The 13,581-nt window shown below is 56.3% G+C and overlaps 1 protein-coding gene across 2 annotated transcripts in view; it reads left to right on the forward strand.

The window, feature by feature from the left end:
* Positions 1-13,581, forward strand: part of PCNX2 (pecanex 2) — a 186,896-nt gene that overhangs the window by 169,712 nt on the left and 3,603 nt on the right. For both annotated transcript variants that reach the window (XM_053913245.2, XM_024561815.4), the window contains exons 29-32: positions 7,329-7,473; positions 8,156-8,386; positions 8,892-9,166; positions 9,787-9,974. In XM_053913245.2, coding sequence (XP_053769220.1) covers positions 7,329-7,473; positions 8,156-8,386; positions 8,892-9,166; positions 9,787-9,974 — 839 coding nt within the window. The remainder of the gene's footprint in view (positions 1-7,328; positions 7,474-8,155; positions 8,387-8,891; positions 9,167-9,786; positions 9,975-13,581) is intronic.

A 13,581-nucleotide genomic window follows, 5' to 3' on the forward strand; every position in this document is an offset into this window, starting at 1 on the left:
CTCTCGACCTTTTGTTCACCAAGGACGCCGCTCACAGCCCTGAGCCTGTCACTGCGGTGCCTCTGGCTCCTGGCCCCTGAGCCAGCCGGCTCTTACGAATTCCATCAGTCACCTTCTCACCCCCCAGATCGCTGGCTGTTTCACAGGCGTCTCCTTTGTACCTACCACTGGGGACCAGATGTTCTGAACTCTGCTGTCCATCAGAAGCTCCGTGAGCCCTGAGCGAGTGGCTCGGTTGGTTGGAGCCTCATCCCATACACCAGAAGATTGCGGGTTTGAACCTGCATTGGGCGCATCTCTTGCCCTGCTCCCTTCCTATCTCTCTCAAATCAATAAAAACATTCTTAGGTGAGGATTTAAAAAAAAGAAAAAAGCCTGGCTGATGTGGCTCAGCTGATTGGGTGTCATCCTGCAAAGCGAAAGGTCTCTGGTTCGATTCCTCGTCTGGGTACATGCCTAGGGTGTGGGTTCAGTGCCCAGACGCGGGGCGCATAGAAGAGATTAATGTCTCTCTCACAACAATGCTTCCCTCCCTCTCTCTCTTCCTCCTTCCCCTCTCTAAAAATAAATAAATAAAATCTTAAAAAAGAAAAGCTCCTTGATTAGTTTTGTTAAAATCTGAAAGGCTTCTAAATCTGAGACCCAGACCCTTGCCCAGTCCAGACCAATTATACCAGGACGTCCGTGGGGGGGCTGCGCACCGGGATTTACACAGCTCCCCAGGAGACTCAGTGTGCAGTCGGGTCGAGAATCGAGGGGCTGAACACAGAGGGCTCTCTCTAGCCTCGCTCCCTGGTTCCCCCCCCCACTCAGACTTTCTTCGGCGCTTCTGTGTCGAGTTACTGCTCTCTTTTCCACGTCTGACTTGAGTAGGTTTGTTATTAGGTTGGATTGGAAGCTTCTCAAGGGCAAAACCCACGTGCGTGTATTTAACTAACAACCCTCACAGCCACCCGCCGTCCCCTGAACAAGTCCAGGGAGATTGTCGACTGTTTCTGAATGCCCGTCCTGCAGGGGGCGACCATGAGTCAGGGCTGGTGGCCCTTTGGGAAGGCTTCACCAGCTGTGGGCTGGGAACCGGTAAGGTTACAGCGGTGTGGTTGACACTTCTCGTCATTTCTGGAGGCAAGAGCCTTGAGTCACTGAGAGGGAAAGCGAGGACCGAATGTGTGACATTAGCTACTCTTCCCACACCCACATCCCAGAACTTTATGATTTTCTTCATAGGTGAGAAGTGCTAACCCTGACGTAGTGAGTGAATGAGTACTTGTTGTAGGAACTACTCTGGGAGGAGCTGACGGGCTCCCAGCCTCTCTCCACCCTCCTTCCCGCCTCAGGCTCTGGCGAGACCCAGTAAGCTTCCTGTGGTCACCTGGGACCAACGTGATGACTGAACGCCCGGCAGGAGGGTCACCAGCGGGGGTTGGGAACCAGGATGACGTGGCTCCTTGTCACACTGTGGATGGGCACTGCTGTTTGAGAAGGGCTTCGGGGGGATGGACTCAAAAATCACAAAATGAGTCTTTGGGTATGCATAGCGTCTGGGCAGGTGAGCTTTATTTTGATCAGAGGTTTTTATAAACTTCAGATTTTCTGTACAAATTGCAAACAAAACGCTTCGCAGAATTCACTCTCAGTTCCTACCTAAGACATTTTCAAAGGCGCTTCGGTCTTGTTCCAGGTGTTTCTTGCTGGGTCGGGTGTATTTATTTTTCCCTGATTAAGCACCACGCTCGCCAGCTGCTTTTCTAAACCTAGTTTTGATGGGATTTCCTTTGTTTCCAACAGGCCCTAATACTCCACGACAGCTCTGCTCGTTCCAAACACAGCGATGAGATAGATAAATCTGGGAATAATCCTCAAGTGTTCTAGGGGGGCTGGGATTACCCAGACCTGGGTCACTTTCCTGAGAGGCCCCGCACCGCGGTAAATCCTGCCGTGTATTTTCATTTCGGTCGTTGACTTGCAAAAAGATAACTGATTTTACACGCTGCCCCAGGCCGTGCTCAAGAGATGTCCATGAAGTTCCGACTTTTTTGGATACGTCATGGGGGACAGGGGCAGGGGGTGACACAGTGTGAGGGGGAGCCTGGAGCCTGCGGGGGTTTGGGGCCACCCCTCTGCTTCCACCCAACAGCTGCGTTCTGCATTTCATATGCTAGGGTTCAGTAAATGGGTTCGCTTGGGGAAAAAAATAGTTCCGGAGCTCAGGAAAATTTGTTAACATCATTTTAATAGACAGAGTTAAAGTGCTCTCCAAAAATCCTGCCCCGGTTTGGAGTTTCTCCAGCAGTGGTGGGCCATACCCTTGCTAACGCGGGATGTTTTGTCTTTTTAATTTGTCTGGTCTCCTGGGTAAAAACTGACTTCTCCACCTTCCTTCCATTTGCATTTCCATCATTAGCAGTGTGGGTAAGGACCTTTTTCCGTGTTCATTGGCCACTTCCATTTTTTTCTGTGAGTTGCCTGCCCACTTACCTGCTTGGCCCATGATGGTGAGGTTCTTACTGATTTTTAGGATCTCTTCTCATATTAAGATATTTATATGCATTAAAATACATCTCTGGTATTGGTTTATGAGAGCTTTTTAAAATTCTTATTTTACTGTTTCTTGATTTGGTGTCTTTCTGAAAACTGCTTTTGTAGCTCCAGGGTAATAAAAATCCCAGCTTCTCTTTTTCTCTGCTACTTCCATAGCTTTATGTCTCTCCATCTTGGGATTGGATTTTACTCCACTTCTTAGCTAATTGGCTGCCTTGTTGGTGTCAGGGATTCTGGCAGAGCACAAGAGATGCCTGGGTCAGACACAAAGGACTTGATTGCTCACAGCACAGCAACAGCATACTTGTGAGGGCCCCCCCAGCCCCCAAGCCCAGGGAGTGGGGGGGGCACAGAGCACAGAATACTAATTTCCAGTAAATGAGCTTTATCGCCGAGAGTGATGTCACTTCACGCCCCAAGGATGCTCCCTGCAGACACAGTCTCAGGAAGGGCGGGGCCTTGCATCCTTGGCACACCCAGCAGGACGTGCTTGAGGTGGGAGGGGTGGGAGGGGACCCCAGCTTCCAGCACACCCACATAGAATGTATCTTCATGCAAGGTGGGAGCTAGGGACCCAGTGTTTCCCCAAAGGATAGCTGATCATCCAACATCATTTGCTACATCGCTCATTGTTAGTTAGTTACTTAGTTACTTAAACTCACCACTAACTTTAAATACTGCTTTGGCCATGTATTACATTGCCACAGGTAACAGTGTGCTTCGGACTTACGCTTCTGTTAAAGTGACCGGTTTCTCTGTTCTTCAAACAAAATCTAGACTGTTGGGTTTACTAGAGTCATCCACTGTTTTGATATCTATTAGGCCAGTCCGCTGACCTTTACATTTTTCTTACCTTTTGTAGTTCTTTCGGGGTGCTATTCCTGCTCATTTCCTCTGCAGGTAAAATTGAGGATCACAGTCTGTAAAAACCGCTGTTGGAATTTTGATTGAGATTGTATTGAATTTACAGATTAATTTGAGAAAAACTGAACATCATTTAACAATATGGGGTCTCTTTGTAATCATTCAGATTTTTTCAGTATCTTTTGTGATTATGCATAGATCTTTCTTCCTGTTGCCTTTTCCATATTTTTACATTGGTCTCCTTCTGGGCACCTCTGCTGATCTTTATCATAAACATAAATGTTTCAATTAATTCTCTTTCATTTTTCTGGTGGCAAGATCTATTCGCAGATAATGACAGTTTTAGCTGAGCTTCGAGGCACACGGGCTGGCTGATTCCACGGTGCGGGGGGGGGGGGGGGCCGGGGGGGGGAGCGGAAATAAAGCCTGTCTGACATGCTGCTGTCCCCGAGGCGAGGGGCTCCCCGAGCCTGGAGTGCTGGCATGGGTAACAGTCGCAGACTCTGGAAGTATCTCCGTTACTAATCAATCAGTAAGCTCGGGAAACCCAGCCTGCAGAGCACACTTAATTGTTCGCATGTGTTCCGCAAGCTCCCCTTCATTGCAGCGCGTAGCAGTGAAGGTCCTTCCCGGCCAATCTGTAAACACAGGGTGTGCGGACCTGCTCGGAAATTACCTAAAATGAACAAATCGTTCATTGTTCTGAGGGCCCACTGTTTGTCCTGCAAAAAGTATCCCAGCATCAAAGTTGTTTCCCTCAGAATCCTTAGACCCATTAAGTCTAGGTCTGTTGTCTCTATATCCTTAAAATCAGTGATGCTCTATTTTTTTTTTCTGAAAGAGCAGTCTTTCTCAACAGTGCACTGTAAGCAGTTGGGGTTGCATGGTTCTTTGGGGGGGGGGCGCTGTCCTGTGCATTGTAGCAGCACCCACCCCTATCTGGCTTCTCCCCACTAGATGCCACTAGCAACCCACCTCCCAAGCTGCGACATATCCAAAACTGTTGCCTGATATTGGCAAACGTCCCCTAGGGGACAAATCTGCCATCAGCTGAGAGCCAGGGAGAGAGGGTGCAGGTGATAACTGGGGTGAGCTGCTCCGAGATTTTGAGCAAGAGTCGGGCTTAGCGGGGTGTACGCCACCTCCGGCTGGAAGAGAGCTGAGGGTTCCTCTGTGAATCAAGAAGGCTGAGATGCAGGGGATGGAAAACAGCCTTTGCTTCAACGGGCCACCCTCAAATTGCCATGGCCTTGCCAGGTGTGATGGAGGAGCTGAAATGGGCACAAGCCTGGGGCAGCCTGAGCTGGGGCATCACTGGTGGCAGCTCTGCAGGCTCAGCCAGGGCCTCAAGCCGGGCAAGGGCTCCTTCCAGGAAGGCTGTGAACTCTGTGCTTGGGTGCCAATGGCCGGCCTCTCACCTGTACTGTCATCACCCGTGGCTCTGTCACCCTGTAACAGGGAGCTGGGTCGGGAGCCAGAAAGAACACCACGGGGAGTTGGTCCAATCCGAGAGTCACTGAGCCCCTGCCTGATGCTCGCTGTGTCAGCTGGGGGTGCAGCGTCACTCTGCGGCAGAGGCTGGGAGCTTCTGTCCAGCACACACACAAGCACACACATGCACGCCCACACATGGGCATGCAGACACGTGCAGGGGCACACACGCGCAGATGCACAGTCAGCTGAAACGGCACCATCATCCCCCAGGCCCTAACTGCAGCAGGCTGAGCCCTGCAGACGAGGACGGGGTGCTGGCCAGGAGGCAGCGCCGCCAGTCCCTCTGCTGGGTTCAGGTCTGGGTTCGGGTGGTGGAGGGAGCTGTGGATGGGCTCCTGGGTAGGTTGAGCAGCTCAGTGTTACATACCAGCCTCTGCCAGTTAAAAAGGAACCGGCTACCCATCCTCATGGAGTAATATTTTTAGAGCTATTTGTATTTATTAAATTTTTAGCATGTTTGTGGTGCCACAAAAACCCAAGCTTTCGTTCCCTATGTGTGGATTTGCTACTCTAACACGCGATTATATGCCTGTCAGCGTTCTTCAGGGCCCTGCCCCGCTCTGTCCCCTGCACGTCCCCATGCCAGTGGGCACAGGTGTCCCTGCACTGCCAACTGCCTGGCTCACAAACTCCATGACGGGACAGGAGGAGAGGGCCTGCTCGGGAGGGGGAGGGGCACTGTAGCGGAGCAGCCTTTACGCCGCAGTGTGTCATTTTCTCTGAGACTGGAATCGGAAACGACCAGTAGGGCAGGTGCTGTGGGGCCCTGGGTGGGAGGCCAGCACTTTCGCAGGCCCCCGAGGGACAGACTAGCTGCTGCCCCTTCAACAGGCACTACGCGGCCACCCTGCCCTGCACTGGCCCCTGAGCCCACGGCGGGCTGGGCCAGGGGCTCCTGCTCCTCCTGGTGTCTGCGGAGGTCGCTGGTGTCTGAGCACGTCCTTTGCCGCCATCTCTGTCTCCATATGTGTTTCCTTTTACACGTGCGTGCAAGCAACATGGCATCTCAAATTCTTTCCAGAATAAGCCCCACCCCTGCTCTACAATCAAGCCCCTCCCCTTGCGATACTGGGCTCCCATCTGATGATGGTAGCGGTGTCAGATGCTTCAGGTGGGAGCTCAGAGCGCCCCGGGCATCGCCTGCGGCCACCAGGCTCTGCTTCCTGTAATGTCACCCCTGGTCACTGCCCTCTGGCACCTCGAAGGCTGTCCCTGAAGCTCAAAGCCCGGGAAGCCACTGTTCTGTGAGGGATAGACCTCAGGAAGGCTGCCTCCTGCAGCTCCTCCGGGAGGTTCCAGGCTCCTCCCGGCCACAGCGCCTGAGCCCCACCTGACCAGACCGCACTCTGCTCTGACTTGAAGCCTCACGTTTTTCCTGAGAGAGTTCCAGACACCAGTCAATGACAGGGGTGCATTTCCCAGTGGGATGCTGAACTCGCCATCGGTGGCACTGTTTCCTGGACCACAGGCTGGCCAGGTGCCTGATTGGAAGGAGTCTCGCTCAGCGAGCCAGCCCATCGAATCCTCACGAGCAGCCATCCTCGGAGACAGCCCCCCTCCAACACACACCTTCCTACTTGCTCTGTCCCACTTCTGCCCTGCGCGCCCTGCCTGCCCGGTGTGCCACAACCACCTCCAGGAGAAGCTAGAGGCCGGGGTGGTGGAGGCGGCTGCCGTCTCATCTATTGACGCAAATATGTAAAGGGAATTAAGGAACAGCAGCCTACTGTCCTCACAGCACAGGAAGCATCACTCTCCACACCCAGAATGCCTGTGGCACAGACTGTGGAGATTCCCCGAGTGACACCCATGCTCTTGACCCTGGCCGTGCTCGGTGACGAAGAAAAAGCTGGGAACGCAACAGCCTGGACAAGCCCACAGAGTTCTTCACTCCTTCTGTCACGCAGCTCCCACTAGTCATTTGAAAATGGGTGCACTGGGAATGGGACCGGCTCTCTGAGGCTCTGAGAGATCCATCTGAGATTCTGTGTGGGCTCACTTTCTCCCTGCATAGGGGAGCACCTGATTTCTATGACGAGTAACAGCCCAAAAGTGACATCCAGAAACACAGAGAGGAAAAACAAAACTGCCCGGGCGAGTCTGCAGTTCACCCACCACCCCCTGAAGGCAGAGCCGGTGGGGTCGGCCAGTCCTGACTGGGGGCTGTGCTGTCACATCGGGAGGACAAGTGTGTCGGTGGCTCCTAAAATGACTGATGATGGCCATTCTGCTAGTTGTCATGAGGGTACCGTACAGGCTCAGGTGAAGTGTTGGGTGCAATGGGGTGAGTCTGGGGCCATCTTCCTTTTCCTGCTGGACCAGCCTAAAGACGCCATTTGTGACATGACACGTGGGAGCCTGGGCCCTCACTCAGGATGAGCACCATTTGTTCCGCGTGAGTGAGCAGGGCCTGGGACTCTGTTTTACAGCCTGGGCTCCTTCCTGTATGGCCTCCACGCCCTCTTCAAAGGTGACTTCCGGGTCACGGCACGAGATGAGTGGGTGTTCGCTGACATGGACCTGCTGCATAAAGTCGTCGCTCCGGCCATCAGGATGTCCCTGAAGCTCCACCAGGTAGACGTCCGTTCTCAAAAAGTATCAGCGTGAGCCCTGGCTGCTGTGGCTCAGTGGACTGAGCACCAGCCTGCTAACCATAGGGTCACCAGTTCAATTCCCAGCCTGGGGTGTGGGGCAGGTCCCCAGTGGGGGGCATGCAAGGGGCAACCACACATTGATGTTTCTCTTCCTCTCTTTCTCCCTTCCTTCCCCTCTCTCTAAAAATAAATAAATAAAATCTTTGAAGAGTATCAGCCTGAAACATTAGGGAAAGAAAAGCAGCTTTGAAAAGCATGGTCCCCGTGTGGCATGACGTGTATGAGTGGCTTTATTACTTGGGTGACCAAGCAGAGGCCGCCTGGGTAGCCTTGATGTTGGCCAGCGGCAGTCTGCCCTCCAGAGCTGATAGGAGGTGGTCCTGTTCCACCAGGAGGGGAGAGGGGCTCAGCCAGAGAAAACGACATACCAGAAGTGCCCACACTATACTGAGAAGTCCTAAGAACCTAAGTCACGGAGCTCTGTCCCTGGGCACGTTCCAACAGTGGGACATGGGACGAGGAGGCGTCCTCCACCAGCTCAGGATCCAGAGAAGGAGCGGGGAGGGTGGGAGGGGATGTGGACTCGGCCTGGCAGGGAATCAGCCACTTCGGGGCACATACTCACCCTGGCCTCCGTTCTCTGGGCTCCCGTCTTTCCCCAGGACCAATTCACCTGCCCCGACGAATATGAAGACCCCGGGGTCCTCTACGAGGCCATCCAGTCCTTTGAGAAGAAGGTGGTCATCTGCCACGAGGGTGACCCGGCATGGAGGGGCGCCGTGCTTGCCAACAAGGAGGAGCTGCTGACCCTGCGGCGCGTGGCCGACGAGGGCGCAGACGAGTACAAGGTCCTCATGCTGCACAGGAGCTTCCTGAGCTTCAAGGTGATCAAGGTGTGTGGCCACGCCCCCCAGGTCATCCTGCGCTTCCCGCGTGGGGGGGGGGGGGTGCGGAGCGAGAGGAAGCAGAGCAGTGCTGGGCACCCACGTTCGCGTCCCTGTGCGTGGCAGCGTCAGCCGTCAGCGCCACCGGAGAGGAACATCCATCAGTTGCCTCTCGTACACGCCCCAACTGGGGATTTCAGGCAAACCCAGGCATGCGCCCTGAGCAGGGATCAAAGCCTCGACCCTCTGGTGTAGGGGATGACGCTCCCACCAGCCAAGCCACCAGGCCAGCGCCAGAGATTCTTCTTTTCGTATAGCTTCAGACCACGGGGCTGAAACCAAAGCTCCCTCCCATTTGCTCCACGTTTCCCCGTGAAAACGCCCCCGTGCCCCCATGTAGTGTCGCAGCCGTGGGGGTTCACGCCAGGGCCCTGCTGGTGCGCTGCAGGTTGAATCCAGCAGACGCAGGCCCACGCCATCTGCTTTTCTCCGACCCCCCACCCCTGACCTGTAGGTCAACAAAGAATGTGTCCGAGGCCTTTGGGCGGGGCAGCAGCAGGAGCTCATATTCCTCCGCAACCGCAACCCGGAGCGCGGCAGCATCCAGAACAACAAGCAGGTCCTCCGAAACCTGATTAACTCCTCCTGCGACCAGCCCCTGGGGTACCCCATGTACGTCTCCCCGCTCACCACGTCCTACCTAGGGACCCACAGGCAGCTGAGGCACGTCTGGTGTGGGCCTGTCACTTTGGAGGGCGTCCGGATGTGGTTCCGAACCAAGTGGCTAAGGTGGGTCTCAGCACGACGGCCTCTGCCTGGGCGCCAGGAGGGGTGGCGCATGGGGCGTGCTGGGCTTCTGGTGGGAACGGCCCGGGCCACTGCTGCTTTCTCATGTGATTCCAGCTGCTGTCCCATGGGTCGTCTAAGAGATCGCCTGTTCCGTGAACAGGGTCAGGACGAGTCAGTGCTTCCCTCCCCTCCCGCAGGCCGAGCACCTGGCTTGGTTCTTGCGGAGCTGCCGAGGCTCTGGGTCTTTAGGTCCCAGGTGTCCCACACCCGTCACAGGGAGTGGGGCGGAGCTCCCCCCGGCCCTCCCTCTCACCTGTCAGCCTCCTTCCCTGGCTGTAATCCTGCCCCTGGTTAGCTGGCATGGATCCTCTCAGGCCTCCATGCTGACGCTTCTCTGGAAGGTTGAGCCTGGAGCTTATTCGTCCCGTGCAGGGTTCTCATTTGTCAGACGCTGCAATTTGGGGTCCAGAGGCCCCTCTCTCCACCTTCACCCCAAGCGGGCAGCTCACCTGCAGCGTGCCTCATCCTTGTTTAGACGTGGGTGGGGGGCGCTAGGGGTGTAGAAATGTCCTGGTGACAAATGTCCTGGTGAGAACCCTGGTGGCATTGCTCCGCCACAGAATGCGGAAGGACTGCCATGCCGGCCAGCGCGGTGGTGGTGGCAACATTGAGGACGCAGACGGAGGGGGCGCCCGGTCCGCAGGCAGCAGCAGCGCCCCGAGTGGAGACAGCCAGGAGAGCAGCACAGAGCAGCCCAGAAAAGAGGAGGCCCATCACTGGTCCCCCCGGGAAGGGACACGGAGCACAGGTGAGTGCGGTGGGGCCTCACGCTGCTGATGCATGGTCCCAGTGATGCCATTAGTATTGGGACGAAGAAAAATTATTAGACCGACAGGAAGAAAGGAGAAAGGAAAATAAGGAGAGAGAGAGAGGTGGATACATAGACAGGTGGGCGGGCACAGTGGTGGTTTTAGCTGCTCAGAGGGGAAAAGACCCCCTGCCCTGGGCCCGGTGCCATCTGTCTGACCCTGAGCAGTGTCCAGCCAGAGGCCACTGCTCGTGCCTGGCTCTCAGGCCGGGGTGCGGAGGGGGCGTCTCATTGTTTAGTTAACAGTTTCAATCACATGAGAAACGTAAGTTCAAGACCCACACAAGGGACTTTATGGATGGAAAACTGCAAGGCTGGTTCTGAATGGGGAAATGCCTGGGCGCTGGGTGCTGTTCCTTCTGTCCGAAGCAGAGGAAGGGTGGAGTCGGGGCGGCCCGGTGGAGGGGGCAGCTCTCAGGGAGCAGGAGATGGACGTGAGAGCAGCCTCGACTTCATGAGAGGCCTCTTCTCTTTCTGAGGAGTAAGTCAGCCAACAAAAATTCTTTCCTCCGAATCTGGACACTGTCAGTAGGGAACGGCCCTCCACTTAGGGGCAAGGCCTCTGGCCTGGAGCGTCCCAGACAGCGGCAGAGGTCGGAGCAGACCTTCCAGAGCCCAAACCAGCTGTTCGTTTCTCACTGTTGCTTCTTAGAACTGCCCCTAGCACGGGCACCTGGCTTTCCGTGGTTTCCAAGGTAACGAGGTAAGCCTGGTGACACACCCTGGGCTCCAGCCCTCCTGTCTGGGCCAGAGGGCCCCCAGGCTCTGAGACCAGTGTTATTCTGCTGGGGACTTTAGGAAGCCCCTCGCTGCTCCCGCTTCCTGAGTCCCACCCTCTGGAGCCCAGCGTGCCATCCCGAGTGACTCATAGGCAAAGTCACTGCATCCTCGCCGAGACTCAGACGGGCACCTTTCTGGACCTCGCTGTGCAGCTGAAGAAGCAGGGCTGAGACCTTCAGTCACTGCCCGAAGTCACCCAGCAGCAAGGGGCTGATCTGGGATTTGAACCTGGGCAGTTTGAGCCCAGAACCTCCAATCCTAACCACCCTGGGTTGGGATGCGGCCCTTGGCCTTGAGCTGGGAATGAGTGGATAGGGCCACCCCAGCGCCCTTGCTCTCAGAGTTCCGCTGATCTTGTGCCCTCCCCTGGCTGGCAAGGGCCCCTCCGACACCTGGTCTTCCTCCTGGCCCATAGCAGGCGAAGCTGGTGCCTGGTTCTTCGTGAATCAGCCAGCTGAGGCCCCATTAGGTGCCCACTGTGTGCAGGGACAGGGAAAGGGACAAGGGGCAGCCACAAGTCCCACCCCCCCCCATCCCGCCCAGTCTTTGCTCAACAAGCTGACATGCCTGTGGAAAGAAGGCCCTGGCCTCAGGGACTCCTTCTGAGACTGGGTGCTGTCTGCAGAGGGTCAGAGAGCTGGAAGAGGAGCTGACCCTCTGCAGACTGCGGCCCGCCCCCACCTCCCCACTCCAAACAGAGGAGGCAGAGGCACGCGCCTCTTGCTCTCCCCTGCTGTTCCTGAAGCCCTGTGCAGAGTCATACGTCTCTCCCCACACCGCGGCCAGGCCAGAGGGGTGGGACTTTCACGTCATTCAGTTCGGGTCATTCTCCTGATTAGGAACAGAGGTGACCCCAGAGAGTCTAGAGTGGGTTCAGGCCTTGGCCATTAGAACCATGTGGGAAGCTTAAAAAATGCTTTGACTTTGACGCTGAGGCACCATGGGGCCGGAGCTGGGAAGGTGATTCCCCCGTTGACCCAACTTTGCAGATGGGCCCCTCCTGTGCTTTGCCGGACAGCCAGGGTGCTGTGTGCTGAGCCTGCAGAAATGACGCAGTCGCCATCGGTCACTTAAGAGAGGCCGGGTGCAGGGTGGGCAGAGCAAGCAGTCCGGGCGGGGCCGAAGGGGGACAGCCTGCCTCAGGCGGAGTACCACCAAGGAGCAGTGACCGCGCAGTTCTGCAGGATGAACGTGAACCAGATCATAAGAACACGGTCTGGTTTTATTCATGGTGCCAAGCCTTAATTCCCACAAGTGGGGTCCGCTCTGCTGCCTCACTTCCCAGCGCCCCATCCAGGCCTTTGCCAGACCCTCTCAGAGAACAGAGGTCCTGCCTGAGTCCCCACCACAGGGCCGCCTCCCACAGAGACTCATGTGGGCGTGCTGCTCCCCGCGTGCCCAACACCTCACACCCGGCTGGTGTGCCTGGCGGGGCCGGGCTCTCGCTGTGACCTGACAACCGGCCTCCTCCTTCCTACTGGGGTAAACAGTGTGCATCCCCACTGGGACGGGCTCGCCCAGCTGGGGTGCCCACGACCTCCTAGCTGAGAGGAACCCGTGGCTAATGGGAGTCCCGAGGGGAGAGGAAGGGCCTGCTCTCCCCCTGGTGAGGGTCTGCACACAGCCTCTAGGATGAGAACTGAAGCCAGAGGAGCAATGCTGGGAGAGCGAACCTCAGAGGGTTCTTCATGGCGTTGCGGCCAGGTTGGGGGAGGTTTTCCCTGGAAACCCTCCCTGTTTGACCATGGAGTGATTGCAAAGTTAAACTATAAAGCAGCGATCCTGTGTAGCACCGATGTGTTTAACATGGTTTGCTCACTTGCTCCTTGGGCAAAATTAATTTAAAAAAAAAATCCAGCAACAAGAACAAAAAACAACAGGAAAATCTGAAGCAAAGAGATTGAGGGGAGGTGGCCCCTTCCTGCAGAGAACAGACTTTCCCTGTGCCACACAGATGGGCCTTTGTCCCTTCCTTTCTGGCACTGGCTGGGAAGCCCCCACCGAGCCTGGGTGGTCCTGCCCCGGCATCGGAATCTCTGAGCTGCACGTGACTGTCGGGCATTTGGGGGCAGCAGTCAGCGTTACGGTATAAATCACAAGCAGATGTTGGGCCTTGCCCGGCGCTGAGTAAACTAACAGATCCCCGTCTCTGTCCCCAGTCCCCACTCGCCAGGGCCCCCTTTCTCCCCCTTTTTCTCCTCTACAACGGTGACTGACACAACTCTTCTGCAGGGACCATTGAGATGGGCCCAGCCCTGGGTGAGGTCCCCACGCCAGGGGTGGCCCACCCGCACCCCAGGCGGGGTGACGCCAGGCCTGCGGAGCTGAGTGGCACCCTGGGGGAGGCACCGCGTTTTCTCAGCAGCCGGGTGGGGGAGAGCCGGGTGCGGGGGAGCACTGGTCTCTGGGAACAGTGCCAGCGTCACAGCGGTCTCAGGGCACAAAGGGCAATGTGAGGCGCAGGCCCTTGTGCCGGTAAGCTGACGTGGGCAGGAGTGGGTGGGGGTCCCCTGGCACCTCCAGGTTAACATGTGTTCCCTAAGGAGCTCTTTTGAAAAAGTCTGCCTCTCCTGGGGTGGGGGGGCTCATCTCTGGACACAGGTGGGTATTTTAGAATCGCCAGGTGCAGTCAGCGACTTGGGCGTTTGGGGTGAGGTGGCTCGTAGGAAAGGGACTGCGCGGTCCTTGTGGGCTCCCACCTCCACCCCCTCGTCCTGATGGATTGGGGGCCTATTCTAGCAGCTTCAGGAGACCCCGATCAGGCAGT

This window comes from Desmodus rotundus, chromosome 10 (assembly GCF_022682495.2).
Source record: "Desmodus rotundus isolate HL8 chromosome 10, HLdesRot8A.1, whole genome shotgun sequence".
Taxonomy (NCBI): domain Eukaryota; kingdom Metazoa; phylum Chordata; class Mammalia; order Chiroptera; family Phyllostomidae; genus Desmodus; species Desmodus rotundus.